We start from the raw sequence: 22,791 nt of genomic DNA, 5'->3' as shown, positions 1-22,791 counted from the left end.
TATTAAAATGTACTTATTAAAGCAAAAAGAAGGAATTGGGAAGGGGTATATATTCCCCAAAGATAAACTTAAAATAACCCTTTTTACTCTAAACTTTTTAAATTTGGATTCATCAGGACTTAGTGCTGCGGAAAGGCATATGTGTCCAAAAAATGTACATAAGCCCAAGGTACTTTGGAAGGATATTCTAACAGGACAATGGAAAGGTCCTGACCCAGTAATTGTCTGGAGTCGGGGGTCTGTTTGTGTGTTTCCACAGGGAGAACAGCAGCCGATTTGGATTCCAGAGAGATTAACCAAGGTCCTGACCCAGTGATTGTCTGGAGTCGGGGGTCTGTTTATGTGTTTCCACAGGGAGAACAGCAGCCGATTTGGATTCCAGAAAGATTAACTAAAGCGATTTCTACAGACCAAAAAGAAGATGATTTGGCTCAAATCCATAACAACTGATATCCAAAACTCCAGTTTGGCTATTCTTACATCTGCAACAGAACCAGGATGCTTTTTTCAATATCTATTTTATTATTGCCCTTTGCCATATCATGAAGTTCTATTTTGTTTTTTGAGCTCATACAGACCTAGGTTAATGTTTTGCTGATCAGTTCTATTTTTTGACTATAGAGTTTTTAAACATTGCAATGGAGATTTCACCTGTAAAAAGTTATAAGGCCTTTACTATAATGTTATGTGTTGTATGTATTATATTATGTGTGCACACTTGTGTTTTGTGTTATATGTTTGAATGTATGTATGTCCATATATCATATATGATGAGCGCTCATGATAAAATGGATCCAAATATTTTTTTTTAATTCACGTGATTTAAATGGTTTAATTTAATTGGGTAAACAGCTGTTAAAGATTGTTTTAATATGTGAACACAAAAGAAGGTTAACAGATCTGTTTGTTTACTTTCACCTTTCCTTTTCATTATATTTAATAATTCTCTTAAAGATAATGTAAATTGTTAAGAAAATTGTTTTCTTTTAGTGCCTTCTGTAATGTTACATAATTTTTTCTTTAGCCATTATTGCCAGAATTCCTATCTTCATCCCAGTGCTGGTGAAGTCAAAGATAAAACCAATCTACAGCTTCTACAATAGCCATCACTGAACTGCTTGCAGAACTTGCCTGGACACATTGTGAGCTCACCTGTATGCATTGTGAACTATCTGTTGGTGCAGCGACTTGTGGTAGTGTTGGGGTATTTTTGCTGATGATGTCATCGGTGGTACAATTTTTCCAAAAGGAGCCGTCAATTGGCTTGGTGTATCTTCCTCCCTTCTGCTTGTCATGATCGTCCAGCTAAAATTTGGGGGCCAACAGAGGTGAGGCAAAGAACCTCACCCCCCCGCTGGTACAAAGACCTCTCCACAGGTGTGGCTGTATACTGGACCGGTAGTCAGTGACGGGTAAGATCCAATTGCAATGGTACCAACCTAAGGACCATATGTACTATTGGACAACCTAAGGCAGGCACGGTCCCTAAGCCACATGCTTGTTGTTTAAACAGAGAGGGGGAGATGTTGAGAGCCACAGCCGAAGGGGCCCCAGCAAACTTCCAGCTGCCAGCAAACTTCCAGCTGCCGGCTGATGATTGGCTCACAGCGGCCCCAGCAACATCTAGCTGATTGGCTCCTCGGCCCCAGCAACATCTAGCTGATTGGCTCCTCTGCGGTGATGCTCATTGGACTGTTTCCCTGCCCTTTCAGACCACGGAGCTGCTCATTGGGGGACTTTTTTGGCTCCGCCCACGTGACCCAGCCAATCGGCCTCAAGAGCAGGAGGATTGTGGGAGGTGGAGAGAAGCTTGTGTGGGAGAGAGAGGCTTGTGGAAAGCCGGTGGTGGCAGTTGAGGCTCTGAGGATTTTTCCTGAGAGGCTGTTTTGTTTGGCGTGTGTGGTTCTAAAAATAAAGTTAGTTTCTTTTGACAAGTGGCTCCTGATTGTGCCCAGCCAGACTGCGGCACAATATACAAAAGTGCACCCTAGATGTGACTATATATAAGAGGTAAAACTATAAAGTTTCTATGAAAATACTACAGAATACCTTGGATCTAAGGGCAGTGAAAGACTTTTTAAAAGTTAATAACAGTATGGGAGAAAGTATGTGCAACATTTAAAATGAATAAGGAACTACTATTTAGAATATAGAATTGACTCCTACAACTCAAGAAGAAAAGAAGGCACTAACAGAAAAATATATAAAGCATAAGAGTAGGCAAGTTACATGAAAGAAAAGCCCAGATGTATGCAACCATGAAGAGATGACAAAACCTTTTTTAATAAAAGAAATGAAAATTAAAATGAGATATTAGTTTAGTTCTATAACAGAAAAAATTAGAAATCTAGAAAATGCGACATGTTGGTAGTGTTTCAGGGACACAGAAACTTCATCCACTACAGCTGAGGTGCATCCACTCAGGAAGGGAATCTGCCATTACTTAACATAAAAATTACTTAATCAATTCTATTCCTGAAAATGATCCTGAAAAAATATTCATATAGGTCCATAAGAGGAAATGTACAGGATGAAAATGTTCAAATTTTGAGAACAGGCAGGTTAGATATGGAAGAATATTATGCAACAATAGTGCTAATAAGAAGCAATGGGCTATGGTGGGCACAGTGGCACACGCCTGTAATCCCAGCGGCTTGGGAGGCTGAGACAGGAGAATCACAAGCTCAAAGCCAGCCTCAGCAACTTCTCAGCAAGTTTGAGGCACTAAGCAACCTCAATGAGACCCTGTCTCTAAAAATAGGGCTGGATATGTGGCTCAGTGGTCGAGTACCCCAGAATTCAATCCCCAGTACCAAAGAGAGAGAGAGAGAGAGAGAAAGAGAGAGAGAGAGAGAGAGAGAGAGAAAAGCAATTGGCTATAGATACATATAACATGGATACATGGATGGGTAAAAGAAAATATGTATAATTTAGGGAAAAAGTAAGAAACAATATATAATGAAGATATCAATACAAACATTGTTTTAAAGGACACATTCAAATATAAACAATCACATCAATTACATTAGAATGTTTGTGTATGACGGGGAAGAAAATGTTGGAAAGAGGCTAAGTAAATAAATAAAAATGCTAGATATCCTTGCATAGATCAATAATAATTATGTGCCAGGAACTGAGGAACAGGTGATGAACTCAATATTATACAACAAAGATTATAAAAACAGAAGCAAACATACAAGCCCCCTTTCCTTAAACAAAACAAAACATGGGAAATAATCTTAGATACTTAAAAAGGTGATTTATAATGTTGGCCTCTTTATCTCATCTGTACCCAGGGTAAAACTTAGGATTCTAACATGCCCTTTGGCATCATGACTCTCATTTACAAAGGGAGGAAAGAAGAAATGAGTGAGATCACACTGAATGCAAAACCCTCAGTCAAATGCTTTTTTTTTTCATTTTTGCATATTCACATTCAGGCATCATTAGCTCGAAGTATATCAGTATAACAAATTACTATGCAGGCAAATTGCATATGGCTGAAAAGGATGACAATAATGATTTATCACCTCTTTTCCTGGAGACATTTAAGTAAAGTAAACCCATATATTTACTGAGGCTTTTTCTTAATCCTCTTCATGTGTCCCAATAAAAACATCATAAATATGTTTTATTGTGTGTTCTTATATACACCACATATACACATACTGTGTGTGTGTGTGTGTGTATGGAAATATTATCAAGACCACTGCTATAATTTGAATATGAAATGTCTCCTAAAGGCCCATGATCATGTGAGCCCTGGTAAAGCTCACACTAGCATCAGATCTTGTTATTAACCATATGATAATGGTTTTGTATTCATACAAGACGCAAGAGTACTGGGGTCATGGAGGTTTCCACTGATACTTCAAAGGAAAGACTGTGAAGCCAGATTGTGTGTAGCAGGATTAGAGTCTAGTAATCAGCCACTGGTGATGTGACAGAGTGATATGTGAAGCTATGAGAGGGAAGCCAAGGCTGTAATGGAGACCTCAGAAATTTAGAGATGCCAGCAAAAAGGAACACCTACTGATGGAAGCTAGAGAAAGAAGGCAGAGCCAACCCAAGAGAGTGGCCATATGGGCTGTAATCAGCAAGGGTGAGGAGGTAGGGCTGCCCAACACCTCTGGAGCTCACATCACACTACCATGCGCCTCAGATGCCTGACATGGAACTATATCATTTAGTGTTTTCCCTACTTGATTTCTGTCCTCCTTTTCTCTAATCTTTCCTTTCAAAGCCCTTATTCTTCCCTTGTGAAACAGAAAATTTTATCCTATGCCACTTTATCTTGGAAGTGTATGACTTTCTTTTTTTGATTTCTACAGGGTCTCACAGCTGTATTTGTCTTAAGATTCAGAGAAGACTTGGACTATTGAGCAATGCTGGGACATTTAACTTTGAGGATTCTTGGAGATTAACTTAATGCATTTTGCATTATGAGATGGGCGTGAGCCTTTGAGGGTCAGGCACAGAATGCTATAGTTTGGACATTAAATATCTTCCAAAGCCTATGTATAGAGGATTTTGTCCCTAGCTTGTGGCGCTATTAGGGTGGTAAGACCATTACGCGGTGGGGCCTAGTGGAAGGAGTTAAGTCATTGGATGTATTGTGTTAGTTAGCTTTCTATTATTGTGACAAATACCTGAGATAATCAACTTAATAATGGAAAATGTTAGTGTTGGCTCACAAATTTCAGAGGTTTTAGTCCATGGTCTCTTGGCTCTGTTGCTTTGGTCCTGTGGCAGCATAATATTTCACTGCAGCAGTCCATGACAGAGGAGGTCGGTCATGTGTAGAGGATTTTGTCCCTACCTTGTGGCACTATTAGGGTGTTAAGACCATTACGAGGTGGGGCCTAGTGGAAGGAGTTAAGTTATTGGATGTATGCCCCTAAAGGGGATGTTGGGATGCTTGTCTCTTCCCCTCTTTCTGGTTTCCAGCTACCATGAGGTAAATAGACCTCCTCTGTCATGGACTGCTACAGTGAAATACTATGCTGCCACAGGACCAAAGCAACAGAGCCAAGAGACAATGGACTAAAAACCTCTGAAACTTGTGAGCCAACACTAACATTTTCCATTATTAAGATGATTATCTCAGGTATTTGTCACAATAATAGAAAGCTAACTAACACAACCATATAAGTATGATATAATTCTTTCAACTCAATATTCCTAATTCTTAGAAATTTAAATTTAGAAAATAATTCAGAAAATCAAACTTACATACATGAGGACTTATGATATAGTAAATGTCCCAATAAAACCACTGTAAATTTAAAAAATACTGTAAACTGAAAATGTACTTAATATACCTAACTTATTGAACATCATAGCTTAGCAACACAGTACACTGTAATGTATCAATTGTTTATCCTTGTGATTGCATGGGTGACTGGGAGTTTTAGTTTTCTACTAATGTCTAGCATCATGAAAGATAGTAATACTATGTATTACTATCTAGGATTAAAATTCAAAAATTAGAAAAGATTTATACTGCATTTCATATCACTTTTGCATCACCATAAAGTTGAAAAATCTGAAATTAAGCCAACTGTAAATCAGAGACTGTCTGTACTGAGAAAGGGTTACTTAAGGAGGAATTCCTTTGACATGTACTTGAGACTTAAAAAATATTTCCAGGCCAGAAGAAAGAATCCAGAAGACAAGGACATAAGACATAGGAAAGAACACTGATGACCACTCGATCCAAGAGGCCACTTGAGACCCTGGTGAAGTTTGCTGGGTAAAATACTACTTGGAGATAGCTGAAAGGATAAGGGGACTATAAATTCCAATTTCTAGACTGGAATGCAAAAGAGCTTAAAAGTCATGACTCTTACCCACACATAAAAAAGGTAAATAAACTGAAAGTCATCAACTCCTTCTTAGATTTATCAGAATTAAGACCATAGAGTAAACCACTGTCCACATGTTTAGACAGAGAGATAGGTATAAACAAATAAACTGAAACTTATGAGAGCAGAATCTCAGAAGCAGAAATTTTCATGGGAACCATAAATGAATTTTAACCACTAAATCGCATCTGTCTTTCAACAAAATGCACACACTATAAGAAATAAGAATAGCTTCGGGCTGGGCATGGTAGCACATGCCTGTAATCCCAGGATCTCGGGAGGCTTGAGTACAAAGCCAACCTCAGCAACTTAGTGAGGCCCTAAGCAACTCAGCAACACCTGATCTCTAAATAAAATATTTAAAAAGGGGCTGGGGATGTGACTCAGTGGTTAAGCCTCTGTGAGTTCAATCCCTGGTATCAAACAACAACAACAACAACAACAAAGAGAATAGCTTCAAAGGACAGAATGCACATCAATCAGAACAGGACTCAGATGTGGCAGAGATGTTAAATTGTCAAACCAAGACTTTAAAATATATATGATTAATATGTTAAACACCCTCATGAAAAAGTAGATAATATGGAGTGGGGGTTGTAGCTCAGTGACAAAGTGCCTGCCTCACACATGTGAGGCACTGGGTTTGATCCTCAGCACCACATAAAAATAAACAAAATAAAGATATTGTGTCCATCTATAACTAAGAAATGTTTTTTTAAAGTAGATAATATAACAGAATGGATAGGCATTATAGGCAGAGAGGTGGAAACTCAAAGGAAGATTCAAAAGGTAATACTAAAAATCAACACCACTGTAATAGAATGCCTTTGGCAGGATCATCAGTATACTAGAAATAGCTGAGGAAACAATCAGTAATCTTGAAGGAATTGCAAAAGAACCTTCCATAATGTAAATGTAAAGAGGAAAAAGAATGAAAAATTCATATTCAATGAGACAATTGCAAAAGATGTAACATTTGCATGATAGGAATATCAAAGAGAAGACAGAAAGGAAAAGATAAAATATTTGAACCAATAATGACTAAGAATTTCCACAAAGTTAATAATAGAAGTAAACCACAGCTCCAGAAAGATCAGAGAACACTAAGCAGGATGATAAACACCAAAATTATTATTGTTTATTTTTTTAGTTGTAGATGGACACAATACCTTTATTTTTATTTATTTCTTACTTATTTACTTATTTGGTACTAGGGATTGAATCAGGGGCGCTTAACCACTGAACCACATCCCCAGCCCTTTTTTTATATTTTATTTGGAGACCAAGTCTCGCTGAGTTGCTTAGGACCTCACTAAGTTGCTGAGGCTGGCTTTGAACTCACCATCCTCCTGTCTCAGCCCCCGGAGCCACTGGGATTAGAGGCATGCTCCACCATGCCCCGCAATTTTTATTTATTTATATGTGGTACTGAGGATCAAACCCTGTGCCCCACACATGCTAGGTAAGGACTGTACCACTGAGCTACAACCCCAGCCCCCAAATTATTTTTTGAAGAAACTAGAGGGAGAAAAACATCATACATAGAGAGAAAAGAATATATAAATTATGTTGGATTTTTCTTTAGAAATAATGCAAGCAAAAAGAAAATGTTGAAAAATGAAAGTCAGCAACTTAGAAATCTGTATACATTGAAATTATCCTTCCAACATGAAGAAGAAATAAAGATTCTTTCAGACAAAAAAAATGAAGGAATTTGTCACTAGTAGAAGTGCCTGATAAGAAAGGGTAAAAACAAAACAAAAAGTCTGTCAGAGAGAAGAAAAATGATATGTCAGAAACTAAGAAGAATATTAGAAAAGGAATAAATGAAAGTAATATATTTTACTTTTCTTATACTTTTTTTAAACATTTCACCTGGGAATTGCACACATGAATATGTACTTTTATACATTTACTTTACTCATTTATTTTATTTTTTATGTGGTGCTGAGAATCAAACCCAAAAGTCTCACACATGTAAGGCAAGCATTCTACCACTGAGCTACAACTCTTGTCCCTACTTTTCTTATTATTAATTAAATTAATAATTAAAAGTTTGTCCAAAATAATAATAGTGACAATGTATTCAATGAGTATAGTTTATGGATATTGAAATGAATTACAAAAAGCTATAAGGGACAGGAGAAAGTCACTTGGAATATTCTATTATAAAGTATTTGCATTCCCTATAAAGTTGGTATGGTGTTATTTGAAAGAGGATTTGGATCACTTGTAAATTGTCTATTACAAACTCAAAGGCAATAATGAAAATATGTGAAAAAGGAAGTATAATTTTTATGCTGAGACAGAGAAAAGAGCAGTAAAATCATGTAAAATAAATAAATAAATAAATAAAGTGTGTAAAATAATTTATTAAAACCAAAAAGGCTAAAAATAAAAAGAAACAAACATGAAACAGGGGCTAGGATTATGGCTCAGTAGCAGAGCCTAGCATATGTGAGGCGCTGGGTTCAATCATCAGACCACAGTAAAATAAATAAATTGAACGAAGGAATTATGTCCACCTACAACTAGAAAAAAATTTTTTAAAAAATAAAACAAGGACAATAAACAGAAATCAGTTAAAAATACATTGATATTAATCCAAATATATCAACCTTCACTTTGTCAATTGTTTAAGTATTTACCAATTAAAAGAAAATCCCTGGTATCCAAAAGAGAGAGAGAGAGAGAGACTGTCAAGAGTAGACCAGGGGAAAAAAAGACCAAACTGTATGTTATCTTTAAGAAACCCACTGTAAAGACATTTATAAGTTGAAAGTAAAAAGATGGTGAATGAATGCTTACAGTAATCAAAAAGTAAGACAAAGCAGAATTCAGAATAAGGGTGCTATGGTCTAAAAGTTGGTATGCCTAAAGTTCATATGTTGAAACCTAACCCTCATGTAATAGTATTAGCAGGTGGAGTTTTTAGGAGATTAGCTCACAAGGTCTCTGTCCTCATGAATGGGAGTAATATCCTTATGAAAGGTTTAACAACCTGTTTGCCCCTTATGCAACATGAGTATGCAGCAATACCATTGCCTATGAACCAGGAAGTGGGCCCTCATCAGACACCAAACCTACCTGCACCTTGATTTTGAACTTCCTAGTCTCTAGACTCTTGAGTAATGAATTTATGTTGTTTATAAGGTATCCTGTACGTGGTATTTCTGTTATTACAGCCCAAAAGGACTAAGACAAAAGGCATGACAAAAAGATTAAAGGGTCAAATTTCTAAGAACACATTATAAAATCCTTAATGTATATGTGTTTGACACAGAGCATCAAAATATGTGAGGCACAACTGATATTAATACAATGTGAAACAGATGAATCCCTTATTATAGTTGAAGACTTCAACATTCCTCTATGCACACACAGTTCCAGCAGGGAGAAACCCAGTAAGGACAGAGTTGAATTAAACCAGCACCATCAATCAAGTGGCTATAAATGAAATCTATTGAATACTTCAGCAAAAATAGCTGAACACACATTCTTCTCAAGCTCACATAGATAAGGCAAACCACAGGCTGGAATGAACACACACACACACACACACACACACACACACACACTTTCACAAATTTAAAGGTATAAAATCAGAAGTTCATAGCTAAGGTTATAATTCAGTGGTAGAGTGTCTGCCTAGCATGCACAGGGATCTGGGTGTGTTCTCAGATTACAATGGCATTAAACTAGAAATAAGTAACAGAAGATAGCTAGAAAAAATACAAAATATTTGAATATTAAACAACACACTTCTAACTTAGACATGGGTCCAAGAATTTCAAAAGAAATTTTAAATTATTTCAAACTAAATAAAAATATAACCTAAACTTTGTGGGATGTAGCAAAAGCACTACTTACATGGAAATTTATGGAGCTGAAAAAATATATGTTAGAAAAAAAGAATCTAAAACCAATAATTTCACCATAGAAAGTGATAAATGTTTGAAGAAGTAGATATGTTTAACTCAATTTAAATATTAAACAATGTACACATGAAACAATAGGTTACACAGTACTCCATAAACATGAGAAAAAGTTATTTTAAATTTAAAAAGTAAAATGAATAAGCTTCCACGTTAGTAAACTAAAATAAGAAGTTGAAAATATTAAAAATTAGAACTGAAATCAATGAGATTGATAATAAGCAATCAACACAGAAAATAAAAAAATCAAAAGCTGTTTCTTTGAAAAGATCAAAAATTGATGAGTTTATCCGGGTTAACAAGGAAAGACAGTGAAGACACAAGTAACATTAGAATTAAAGGAGGGCAAACCCTACTGATCCCGTGTATGTGACAGAATAAAAGAACATTATAAACACCTCTATGCTCACAAATTTGATAACCTAGATAGAAGATACAAGATTCATATGAAGAGAAACAGACAATCTGAGTAGACTACATTTACTACAGAAACCAAATCCATAGTCTTCCAAAACAGAAAGCATCAGGTCCAGAGGGGTTCCCTAATGAATTCTACCAAACATTTATGGAAGATATTATGGTAATTCTTTGCACACTCTTTCAAAAAACAGAAGAGAGAAAACATTTCACTTTATAAAGCCAACATTATCCCACTTTTAAAACCAGGAAAGATATAAAATAAAGGAAAAGCACCAGTATTTCTCATGAACACAGATGCAAAAATCTTTCACAAAATATTGGTGCATTAGTTCTCTATAGCTGCCATAAAAAAGTACCAGAAACTATGTGGCTTAAATAACAGAAATTTCCTTCAAGGTGAGGGAAGGATGTGTTCTACTCCTCTCTCATTTGCTTGGGTGTAGACATCTTTTCATTATGTCTTTTTTACATCACTTTTTATCCATGTATCTATGTCTCCAAATATCACTTTCTTTTTTAAAAAAATATTTATTTTTTAGTTGGACACAATACCTTTATTTTAATTATTTATTTTTATGTGGTGCTGAGGATCAAACCCAGGGCCTTGCACGTGCAAGGTGAGCACTCTACTGCTGAGCCACAACCCCAGCCTCAAATTTCACTTTCTTATACTTACACCACAAAATATTTGCAAAACACATCTCTGATACAGGACTGGAATTCAAATAGAAAAAGAACTTTAAAAACTCAACAATAAGAAAACAATACAATTAAAATGGGCAAAAGGTATGAACTGGCACGTCATCAAAAAAGATATAAAGATGGTAAATATGCATATTAGAAGATTCTCAATATCATATGTCATTAGAGAATTACAAATTACAAGATACCACTAAAAACTTATTCGAATGACTAAAATATAAAATATTGGCAACACCAATTGCTGAAATGCTGACGAGAATGTGGAGCTATTAGAACTCACATTTGTTGCTAGAGGGAATGAAAAATAGTACAGCCAAGATGGAAGACAGTTTAGAAATTTCTTACAAAACTAAACATACTTTTAACATCTGTTCCAGCAATTGTGCTCCTTAGTATTTATACAAAACAATTAAAAGTAATGTCCACCCAAAAAACTGCACACAAATGTTGATTGCAATTTAATTCAGAATTGTCAAAACTTGGAAGCAACCAATTTCCTTCCTTCAATACAAGAATGCATAAGCTAAATGTGCTGCATCAATATAATGGAATATTATACAGTGATTAAATGAAATGAGCTATCAAGCCATGAAAAGATATGAAGGCACCTTAGTTGCATACTGCTAAGGAAAGAAGCTAATCTGAAAAAGCTATGTACTATGCTATTTCAACAACATAACATTCATTTCAAAGAAAGCTACAGTGAGAGTACAAATATTAGTGATTGCCAGGAGTTCAGGAGAAAGGAGTATGGGACAAATAGATGGAACATAAGGGATTTTTAAGGCAATGAAATTAATCTGTATGATTTCATATAAGGGGATACATGCCATTATATCTTTGTAAAAAAAAACCCAGAATACATAATACAAAGTATGGAAGGTAATGTTAAGTATGGGTTACAATTAATAATAATGTTATCAATATTGACTCATTAAGATGTTAATAAGAGGAGAACCTGAAGGGAGTGGTGAAGGTGTATGTGGGAACTCTCTGTGCTTTCCACTCTATTTTTATATGATCTAAAATTGCTGACAATGGTATAGTGGGAGGCAGTAGCTAGATCCTCATAGTCTGTAGTCGTAGGCTATCTCCTAGAACTCCCCTTGTGGATACAGAAGATCTGAGGTGGCTACAGTACACCAAGCCTGAATATTAGTGACCTGAAGGCATCAACATTTATCTGGATGTGAAATGATTCCAGATTTGTGTGATGGGCAACTAAACAGGCAGAAATGAACTCAAGAGAAATAATACACCAGAAAAGATCAAAGGTGGAATCCACACAGAAAATGTCAAGATAGTAGGGAGCATGTACCTCTTGATGCAGGTTTCAATGCCTTGTGTTGTTTGCTGTGTCTCCATTAGAGCTTTGTTTGAAAGGTGGAACTAAGGCTAAAATGGCACCACAGACCAATTAAACAGTGACAGTTTTCAAGCCAACTGTTGAAGAAATTGGTTTCAAATTTAATTGCAACATTAAAAGGGGTATAATTACCCAAAAGAGGGTGTTGAATGATTATGTGAATGTTACCAATTAAAGAGTTGAACCCAATAAATTTAAATGATCATGACTCTGTAACTAAGATGTATGTAATCATTTTTGTTGTGTTTTGTCATTTTAAAGTAGAAAAGATATGATGTGGCAGCAGTAAAATGCACCAGAAAGGAGATCAGGGATCTATATTAATATCTAGTCTGTTTGGAATCCTAAACATCAAGCATTTGGCAATGGCAATGGAATAATCAACACTTCTGAGACATCTGCTGGCTAGGTCATACTTGATAAAGCATAAATGGAGACCAGATTGGCATTGAAACTCTGGATATGCTACTAGAAAATCTCAAATGTGATGGTACTATGGATGAATAGCTGCAAGACCATTCTTTTTCATACATTAGCCATTCAAATTTACAGAAAAAGAACAGGTCCACTTACATTCCATACACAAGTGGCTATACATTTTGCAAAACAACTAGCAAAATTTAAATTTACTGTGAAAAAAATCAGAAGATGAAGATACCTCCAAAGACACTCATTATTTAGTGTCAAAGAATTGAGACAAAAAAAATCCAAAGGTATAAAGGTATTTGCCTCTTAAATGATTCCTCAAGAATATGTTATAATAACTCATTTTATAAATATAAAAAAATGATGAATAAGAAACTTACTAGACTACCTGACTTAAATTCAAATATTAAGCACAGTGTTCTAAATTTGCTGAGAATGCTTCATCAAATTAATCTACTATGAATAAATCCCAATATAAACAATGAAATGTAAGAGTTGGTGGATATGTATATAACTGATTTCAATATTAAGGCATTAAAATACTGTTTATTCCTGAAGAAAAAGAAAAAGAAACAGCATCTATTAATTTTAAAAGAATGGAAGGAGGGGCTATTTGTAAGTCCTTATCTTACTTGACCTAAAGACAGCACTTGACATAGTTATTAATACTTCCTCTTTGAAATATTTTCTAAATTGGACTTCTGAGACACCCCACCATTCTTTTTTCTCAGGCTGCACTGATGACTACCATGGTCCAAAGAGATGGTGAATTATCTAAAGTCATACAAGTAGTTAACAACAGGGCTGATTTTGAAATCTGTTTTTTCCATGTTCATCGTATTCTAAGCCTTATGGCAGATAGACTCAATGAAAGCTGAGAAACGAATGAATGTATAAAGAGAGGTGGGATCAAAAAATATTCTCCACAAATTGTGTGATTACTTACTCTGGCTAAAAGTTAAAAGAGAGTAAGAGGAATACAACAAACCTGACAAACTAAAATGAAGCCACTTATACTAAATATCATACTGCATACAGATCTCCAAACTAGTTTTTCCCCCAGAAAACAAGAGATTCCAGTTGACCTGAGTCAACATAATAAGACCTTTCTACTTCAAACCTCCCAAGAAAGGAAAATGGAATAACCTGATGTTAACCAATCAGTTCTACTTTCTTTGTGTTGTGTTTGTTTTTGTACCAGGGATTGAACCCAGGGGCACTTAACCACTGAGCCACATCACCAGCCCTTTTTATTTTTATTTTGAGCCAGGGTCTCACCAAGTTGTTTAGGGTCTCACTAAGTTGCGGAGGCTTACTTTAAACTTGTGATCCTCCTGCTTCAGCCTCCAAAGCTGCTGAAATTACAGGCATGAACCACCATGCAAAGCCAAACAATCAATTTTGTTTTCTTTTGTTGTTTGTTTGTTCCTACCATACAAAACCCATTGTTCTGATATTGCCCACTGAGAGTCCTCACTTTGTTTTTTAACTGGGGATGAAATCCAGGGGCTCTCTATCAGTGAGCTTTGTCCCAGCCATTTTTGAGACAGGCTCGGGCTGTGATCCTCTTGCCTCAGCATCCCGAGTAGCTGGGATTATAGGTATGCACCACCAGGCCTGGCTTTCCTTCTATTTTATAGAATGGAAGCTAACCCAGTCATGAATTGTGTAAAAGAAAGCAGCTATATCTTTAACTGAATTTGTTGCAATTTAGTCTTTAGACAATATTAAAGCGGGGTAAAGGGTAGCTTAAGTTAAAAGAGAGTAAGAGGAATACAGCAAAAATTGGCCAATTACATATGGAAGGAGGAGGGACTAGAGAAAGAGTAGAGTTAATTAAAAAAAGAATATATATCTGGTTTAGGATAAAGAAAAGACTCTCAGAACCTAGGAGACATTATAGGATTAGAAACCTAGATAGGAAAAAAAGAATCCACACTAACCTTCAGACACAGAATGGCAGGAGATTGGCAAAATACTTATGAGGAAAGCTGCAAAGTATGGTTACAAGAGAAACATGGATGTAAAGCATTTCTTTTCCTGATAGGGAAGCTTAAAAGAGGTTATCATAGTTTATACCTGGAATGTTCCCCAAAGTCTCATGTGTTGAAGACTTGGTCCCTTATGCAGCCATGTTGAGGTAGCGCTTTTAGAAACTGATTGGATAATGAATGCTCTTACCTCATCATTGCATTAATCCACTTGATGGATTAATATTATTGAATGGACTATTTCAGGAAGTAGTGGAAACTGTAGGCAGGTGGAACATTATTGGAAGAAGTAGGTCACTGAGGGCATACTCTTGGAGAATATATCTTGCTCCCCCATGGCCTCTGCCCTCCTTGATTCCTGGCTCTTCTCCACCAAGATGTTTTGCCTCACCTCAGACCAAAAGCAATGAAGCCAGCCAATCATGGAATGAAGTCTCTAAAACTGTGGCCCCAAATAGATCTCTCCTCCTTTAACTTGTTTTCCTCAGGTACTTGTCACAGCAATGAAAAGCTAATATAGAGGTATTGTGCTAAACTGAATGTAGGAGTGATATATAAATTTGATGGGAGTAGTTTGACTATAATCATGTGATGACTTCAGGCAACTGAAAGCTAGAAGAAAAAGCAGGCTTGTTCTACCAAAGGGACAACACTGTGATTAGGTTAATAGAAGAAATCAATGTCAGCTGCACAGGGGCTTACTCTCTTAAACTTAGGTAAAGAAATATACTTCAGGGAAAACTGGGCAAGGGGCAGAAAGTAGGACTTAAAGTAGTAAAGTATCTATTACCTCTCTCGTGCCTGTCCCAGAGATCTTGTATAGCTCTGAATGGCAGGAAATTCTCAACAAAAGGGTTCCTGCTAAGACCGTGGGCACTATCTACCAGTTATGGTTTGGATGTGAGGTGTCCCCCAAAAGATCCTGTGTTAATGCAGGAATATTCAGTTTTAAATGATTAGATTATGATAGCTATAGCCTAATCAGTCCATTCTGGTTTGAGTGGACAGGCTGGGTGGTTACTGTAGGCAGGTAGGTTGTGACTGGAGGGGGTAGTTTGCCAGGGGTATGCCCTGGAGGGTTCATCTTCCCTAAGTCCCCTTTCCCTCCCTCTCTCTGCTTCCTGATCCCACCATAAGATGAGCAGCTTTCCTCCACCTCACCTCAGGCCCCAAACAATGAAACTGACTAAGATTAATTAAACTTCTGAAACTGTGAACCAAAATAAACTTCCTTCTCTAAGTTGTTCTTGTCAAGTATTTTGATTCCCAGTGACAAAAATCTGTCTAACACACTACCAAAAGTGTACACTGTCCAAGTATACAGGGCATTATGCACCACTTGTAACATAGTTGTTGAGGAATCCTCAGTGGAGGGTAAAACTATTGTACAGGCTGATCTTCCTATAGGGCTCCACATGGCAGGAAACCTGTGCCTATTAACAGACTGGAATGTCTTAGGCGACCTGCAATTACTGTTTCTTCCCTCTTTCTACTCACGGGCACAAGAGACCCCTCTGGTTCAGAAATAGTGTGGTAAGAATGGTCTTCTACCTGGTATGCTTTTAGCTAATAGAAACCCATTTTCCATTGTATGCATATGTGTGTACAGACAGAGAAGGCAAGATGGATTTGGGGAGAGAAAGAGAAGGAAGAGATAAGAGTGGAAGAGAGGGAAAGGAGAAGGGAAGAGAGAGGGAGGAAGAAGGGCAAAGGAAAGGAGAGAGAGAGAAGGTAAAAAAACAGGGAAAAACATGAAGATTATAAAAGATAATCTTCTCATTTTTTGAAGTAGTATAGCACCACTACATACCATACAGACTTTATTTCCCAAACAGACCACCCAATTGCTTTGTTAGTTTTGCACTCCTGAGCTGTACACAGAGCTTGCTGACATTTATAAGCTCTTTACTGTTGGAAAAGCTATGAACCATAAACCATATTTTTTTTCATTTCCCTTCCAGGAAGGAAGGAAGAGAGGTAATAAGGTGTATTCAGAGGTCTCTGAATTCATTTCTTTTCCTTAGTTGCCACAATTATTGGTAATAACTCATATACACTGCAAAAATAAATAAAAGATGAGACATCTGCCTCTGGAGTACCAATAATATAATGACTTCATCAGCCATACACATGTCCAAAGCAAGCCCTGCCCTGAGTGACACTGCCTCCAATAGCAGAGAAAAATTTCTAGGAAAACAAGCCCTGCACCATGCATATATTAAAAATGTTTTATCTTGATTTCATGGCAAACATCTATAATGAAAGTCTCTTTTTTAAAATAATAAATGAGAAAATATACAACCCAGCAAGGGAGAAGAAAAAGAATGGTAGAAAGCAAATGAAGTCTTGAGAGTCAATATGTACAAATGTTAAAAAAAATGCAACCCAGGCTAGCCTTGAACTTATGGCTCCCAATATAAATTTTCAGTCCCCCTCCAAATAAAGCAAATTTGAAACTTGGAAAGGAATTCTCATAGTCTCCATATCTATCATTAAGTGCCAAGAGTTGGAATGAACCTTCCAGATGGATCCCAGCATTTTTAAAACATGTTCTATGAACCCTAGGTTCAACAGAATGTTAATAGGTATACACACAAAAATGTATACATAACACAAAGAAATTTGCAGACGGGGTAAAGAAACACTGGATGAAATAAATATAAGGAAGTGTATGTATTGCAGGGCTTCTCAGATCCTTTAATAGGTGAATATGAATAATCTCTACATTTTGTGGGGGTTTAACGTATTTTAATTTAGGATCCTTTTTATTTTTAAACAAATTATATTGTAGGACTAGTGTCATGAGAAGCAGTTTAGGAAATGTTGGTATAATATGATCTTCTCATTTTTGAAGTAGCATAACACAATAGTTAAGAGCACATACTTTTGAGTTATAGATTGTGTGGCTTTTTTTATGGCTTTTGGAAAGTTGTTTAAGCTTTCTGGGTGATTTACTTAACCTTTAAAATGAGGTTAAGGCTAGGGATGTAGCTCAGTGGCACAGCACTTGCCTAGAGTACATGGGTCTGGGTTTGATCCCCAGCACAAAAAAAGAAAAAAAAAAGATTCTTAAAATGAAGACAATAACAGTACTGCTGTGAGGATAAAATGGGGATATAATAATATTTAAAGAAATGAGAATATTATCTGGCATTTGGTAGCTCTGTAAATGTTAGCTATTTTTATTTCACCCATAAGGAAAATAAAGCCAAAAGAGGTTAAAGAAAAAAAAAAGCAATCTGAGGTCACACAACCGGGGGCAGAACGCAGGTATTCTGACTGTCTAATATCAGCTTCTCAAATAATGAAAATGTCTTTAGAATGCATTTTAAAAATCTTTTTAATACACTTAAGCATTATACCACAAAACTACACATGCTATGTAAAAAGATATACCCCTTAAACAAATCCCATTGGTTTCTAGGAGTAATTACTTAGTTGGAGGTTTCCCAAGTACTAAGTAAAGTCAAAGTTTTGGTGGTAAGGAAAGGTATTCCAATGTCTACAGAATAGTAGATCAAATGAAACCAACTGGATTTGGACTTTTGAGAACTAGAAGGGAAGCAGAATTCTCACCTCCAGGAATCTCATTTCCTTAATAATGAAAAACACTTCTTTAGCCAGCTTCAACTTTATTTATTTTGATGCTGCCTCTTTCTTAAATGAATCTGAGGTGCTTTGTAATGAAAGACAGATCTAAAATTAAGTTATATAAAAATCAAAGCCAAGTTCAAATTCCTCATTGTAACATTCAAGGTCTTTTACAATCTACAAAACCTATCCCTCTAACTCAATTCCTTCTTCAAGTGCCTCTTACCCCCTTGCCTTAAAACGTTAGCTGCTTCTGAGTTTGTAACCTTACATTTCCCCTGGCAGGGAGTCCTCACCTCCCAAATCTCTTATTCAGACTCAGCTTAAATGCCATACGTTCCATAAACTTTTCCTCATTTCACACTCATATGGAGCTGGACCTTATTTTCCTTTAAATTCCAAATCTATTTCATTTGTCCTTCTCATGAAAGTTCTCACTTTCATTCCTGGATCTTATGCTTGGCATCTCATCACCTCATTTCACTAAGAAAGTTGAGAGGGCAGATGCTACATCTAAGCCAGGTATGTATTTTTAACAACTCCCAATGTAGGTTCTGAATAACAACTAATAATGATAATATAGTAATTAGTAGCTAAATTAAGTATCTACAATGTGCCATGCACTGTTATAAGCATTTTCACAAACATTAACTCATCAATTTTTATAACAGCCTGGTAAGATAGTACTATCATCACCCAAAATTTACAAATGAAGAAATTGAGGCACAGAGAGATTACCTACTTGCCAAATCACAAAGCTAGTTAGGTAGCAGACTGAGATATGAATTCAGATGATCTAGCTCCAAAACACAATCACAGTATATTTCCTTAGAATCTCAATAAATATTAACTGAAAAATCCTAATTAATAAGTTTTCATTCCAGAAAGGAGAGATAACTAAGAATTCCAGGTGCTAAGTGACACAGATGTAATGAGGGTAGGGAAAACTACAAAGAACAAACTCTGATTCATACAGGAAAGACACTGAACCTTAGGGTAGGCCTGAGTTGTTTTCATAATGGTCAGGAACCCTAAAATGCAACTTTAAAAGACAGTTCCTTTTTCATCCATAGGTGGTAGGAGTATAAATTGGTAGTATCTAGCTGAACATATGAATATTCTATGACCTAGAAATCTGACTCATACACATAACCCAAGAAAAATGCATAATTATAGCCAGCAAAAGAATGTACTAAAGATCTAAAAATTCCTTATCAACAAATAGATAAATCACATATAGCATATTAACAAAACAATTCTATACAGCAATGAGATAACTACAAGGAATAATATGGACAAATCTTTCAAATAATGTTCAGTAAAAGACACAAAAAGTACATGTATCCTATGAATCTATTTAAATTAAGTACAAAGAAGGGAAAACCTAGCATATCCTATCACAAAGCAGGATAATAGTTCACACTTGGGTAGGGTAATAACTAGAGACTGGAATGTGTTTCTTGATCTTGGAGCTAGTTATCTGGGTATGTCCAATTTGTAAACATTTACGTAACTATAAACTTCTATGAACTTATCTATGAATACATTAGTGTGTGTGTATGTGTGTGTGTGTGTGTGTGTGACACACACACATACATACATACATGCTGCACTTCAACACATTTTTAAATCTGCTTTAGAGGAAAAACAGCTCAAGAGCCAAAAATAAGTCATTTTTACACCTGATATGCAGAACTAATGACTGATAAACTCTTATAATTATCTCTGTGTCCTGAAAAAGACAAGACAGACATTTCTCCCTTTTGTGAAACAGTAATTTAACAAGAAGAAGGACACTTTAAACCCTAGCCATTAGTCCAACCCTAATCCTTTCCAGAACCTTAGGAAAAGAAAAACCAGGATGATGGCAATATGCTTCAACCTGTAGACTCACACTTCTGTAGCACCAAAAGAATGTCAATTTTTTTTAAAAGAATTAAGTCTTCATTTTGGAGTTTTATAAATATTTCAAAACACACAACACCATTCATACAGTACAAATGGAGTCTGGCATGATATCAATTCAAGTTTTCTGGAGCATGAATTCCATCCTCACACTAGTCTGAAACTGAGCACTCCTACCTATACTAGGTCTCAGTTTCCTTATCTATAATATGGAAATAATAATAATATTTATTGTAGCTTTCTGTAAAAATGGAAGACCTGCTTCATGTGAAACATTTACCACAGTGCTTCTCACATGGTTAAATACTCAATATATGTCATCTGTTGTCATTATTCCCCCATGGGTCAGTTAATGGTTTATTCTCTCTTCCAAATATCACACAGCCAGCCTAGTTTATAGCTTTAATTACCAGCAGGCAGATTTTAAGATTTTAACACTTAAGGAAAAGGGCAGTTCTGCCTTCCCTTCTTCCCCTGATCAATAGGGGGAAAAATGTGTTCAGGTAAGCTGATTTTGAACTGGGCAAGTAGAGTGACCCAGGCTTAGGTCATCTGGGAGGAAAAGTCAGAATAGCAGGTCTGTACCATGCCAGGGAAACTGTATAAATGAAACGACCTGGAAAGAAAGGGACCCAGAAAAAGGTAAGTCTGGCTGCTACAAGAGTATGTGGTTATTTTCCACAGAGAAGGGCCCTGAAGAAGAGGGCATCAGGAGGGGGAGGTTTGAGGGCGTATTTATTACTTTGCCCATCAAGGTCTGAAGCCAACAAATGGGCAGAATACTATTAGTTACAAAAAAATCTTTCACAAGCATCCATTTATTTAATTCTCCCAATTGTGAAGAGAGCAGGGCAAGCTGGGTTATCTTTGTTTGGTAGATAAAGAAAGTCAAGAATTTCCATGAGAGAGAGATTAATAATTTGCACAAAGTTATCAGCTTGTATTTGGAAGAACCAGCACTGTAACTTCAGTATCCTGGCTTCAAAATTCATAGTCTTCCCATTAAGATATGCTAGACTTGTATGTGAACTTCAGTTAGCCTAGGCCATGTTTGTTACAATCCGACAGGAAAAAAAAAAAAACAAAAAACACCACAGATTAGTTGTGAACTCTTCACTGTTCCTCATCTAGGAGAAGAAAAGTGTCAGGAGGGAGGTAGACTTGAAATAGAAAGGGATTGGCGTTGGGAAGGGAGAAAGTAGATTCTGAAAAGATGAAAGAAAAAGCAGCCAAAGCAGCTCTTATTGTGGGCTGGCTATAAACAGGTGCCAACTGGCCTAGTAATACCACCTCTTGGGTTTCTCTTTCCGCTGAGTAGGGCCAGGTCCACTCTGCTCCACCCCGCTTCCTTTCCCATTGACCCGCTAGGGCTAGAGAGATGCTATCGCCCCCCCCCCCCCCAAACCAACACACGCATGACAGAGCTGGAGCCGGGATAGGAGTCCGGGTAACCATCGAAGGTTAGGGGCAGGGGGAGCCAAGAGGAAAGTAGGGAAACGCTGGATAAAGGAAGTAACTCTTCAGGAGGCGATGCTAAGTGGGGTACTCCTGAAAGGAGATTACAAGCGCTGCGAATATAAGCAGCTGGAGGAAAGGTGAGGAAGATGTACCGGCTGGGGTTCGGAGAGGAGCTGGGGTCGGAGAATGCGGGTTGGTGGCGTGTATGGTACAGTTGCGCAGACCACCGCTTCCAGCTCCGCTGCCACCCCATGGTGGACCTTGAGGAGAAGGCTCAGTTTGGTTGAAAGGGGGTGTGGACTGCAAAAGAGAACACAGATCCTGGAGCGGGATGGGGGCGTCAAAGAGCACCCAGAGAAGGCTGAGGGGGTGTGCCCGAGCTTCCAGCTGAACACCGAGAAAGACCCGGTGGCTGCCAGCCTTGATTAACTCTTCACCTTACCTTGGGCACTGTGATATGGTCCATGACAATAGTTCCCGCCAGCTGAATCCCTCAGTGCTGCTGCTACAGCCCTCACCGCCACCGCCGCCGCCGCCGCCGCCGCCGCCGCCGCCGCCACCACAGCCTCTGCTTCTGCCACCTACTAGCCCAACAGCTTCTACCTCCTCCTCCCCCCCGCCCGCCCCGCGCCCTAACAGTTTTGGCTCAAACTCTCACGGATTCTCCTATCGCGATATTTCGCCCATCGCCACTACCGCCATCTTGCTTTCTGGCAAACGCCCTTTTCTTCCCGGAGTTGATTATGCTAGTTCAGGTTCAAGGTTTGCTCCAATTCTTAAGACCCAACTCACACTCCTTGATGCTATCAGGACTCTGAACACCGATTTCACTCCACTAATGTTTTAGTGATGGCACCTTACAGAGCTAGCACAGGCTGTCCCATGATTCTGTCTGTATTTCTGAAGAGCTTTCTAGCACTGTAGAATATATTTTGAAAGATGGAGAGGCATATGCTGCTCTACATATCCTCCTTCATATCTACTGTCACCAACCTAGTTAAGACCTAGACTACTGCAGTAGTCTTATAAATTATGCCATCACAGACGTGGGAAGAGGACCAAGGGTCCACTGGACCAGTTCTCATATGAAAGGCTGACAAGTATAGGCCCTCAATGGTATGCTCTGAATCCAA

At 37.3% G+C, this 22,791-nt stretch overlaps 1 protein-coding gene and 1 long non-coding RNA gene across 9 annotated transcripts in view; one reads left to right on the top strand and one right to left on the bottom strand.

Moving 5' to 3' along the window:
- The window catches only part of LOC125614440, a 123,952-nt gene extending 117,792 nt beyond the window's left edge, over positions 1-6,160 (top strand). For both annotated transcript variants that reach the window (XR_007345022.1, XR_007345023.1), the window contains exon 4: positions 4,332-6,160. This is a non-coding gene — a long non-coding RNA (uncharacterized LOC125614440). The remainder of the gene's footprint in view (positions 1-4,331) is intronic.
- The window catches only part of Mtmr8 (myotubularin related protein 8), a 128,570-nt gene extending 106,305 nt beyond the window's left edge, over positions 1-22,265 (bottom strand). For 5 of the 7 annotated variants that reach the window (XM_048797239.1, XM_048797240.1, XM_048797242.1 and 2 more), the window contains exon 1: positions 22,101-22,265. In XM_048797239.1, the coding sequence (XP_048653196.1) occupies positions 22,101-22,124 (24 nt within the window). In that variant the 5' untranslated portion in view covers positions 22,125-22,265. The remainder of the gene's footprint in view (positions 1-22,100) is intronic. The other 2 variants (XM_048797241.1, XM_048797244.1) reach the window with 2 other exon arrangements.
- Positions 22,266-22,791: the final 526 nt, after the last annotated feature.

Source organism: Marmota marmota, unplaced genomic scaffold (genome assembly GCF_001458135.2).
Source record: "Marmota marmota marmota unplaced genomic scaffold, marMar, whole genome shotgun sequence".
NCBI lineage: Eukaryota > Metazoa > Chordata > Mammalia > Rodentia > Sciuridae > Marmota > Marmota marmota.
The sequence above is the reverse complement of the archived record's forward strand: the minus strand, read 5'-3'. Positions and strand labels throughout refer to the sequence as shown.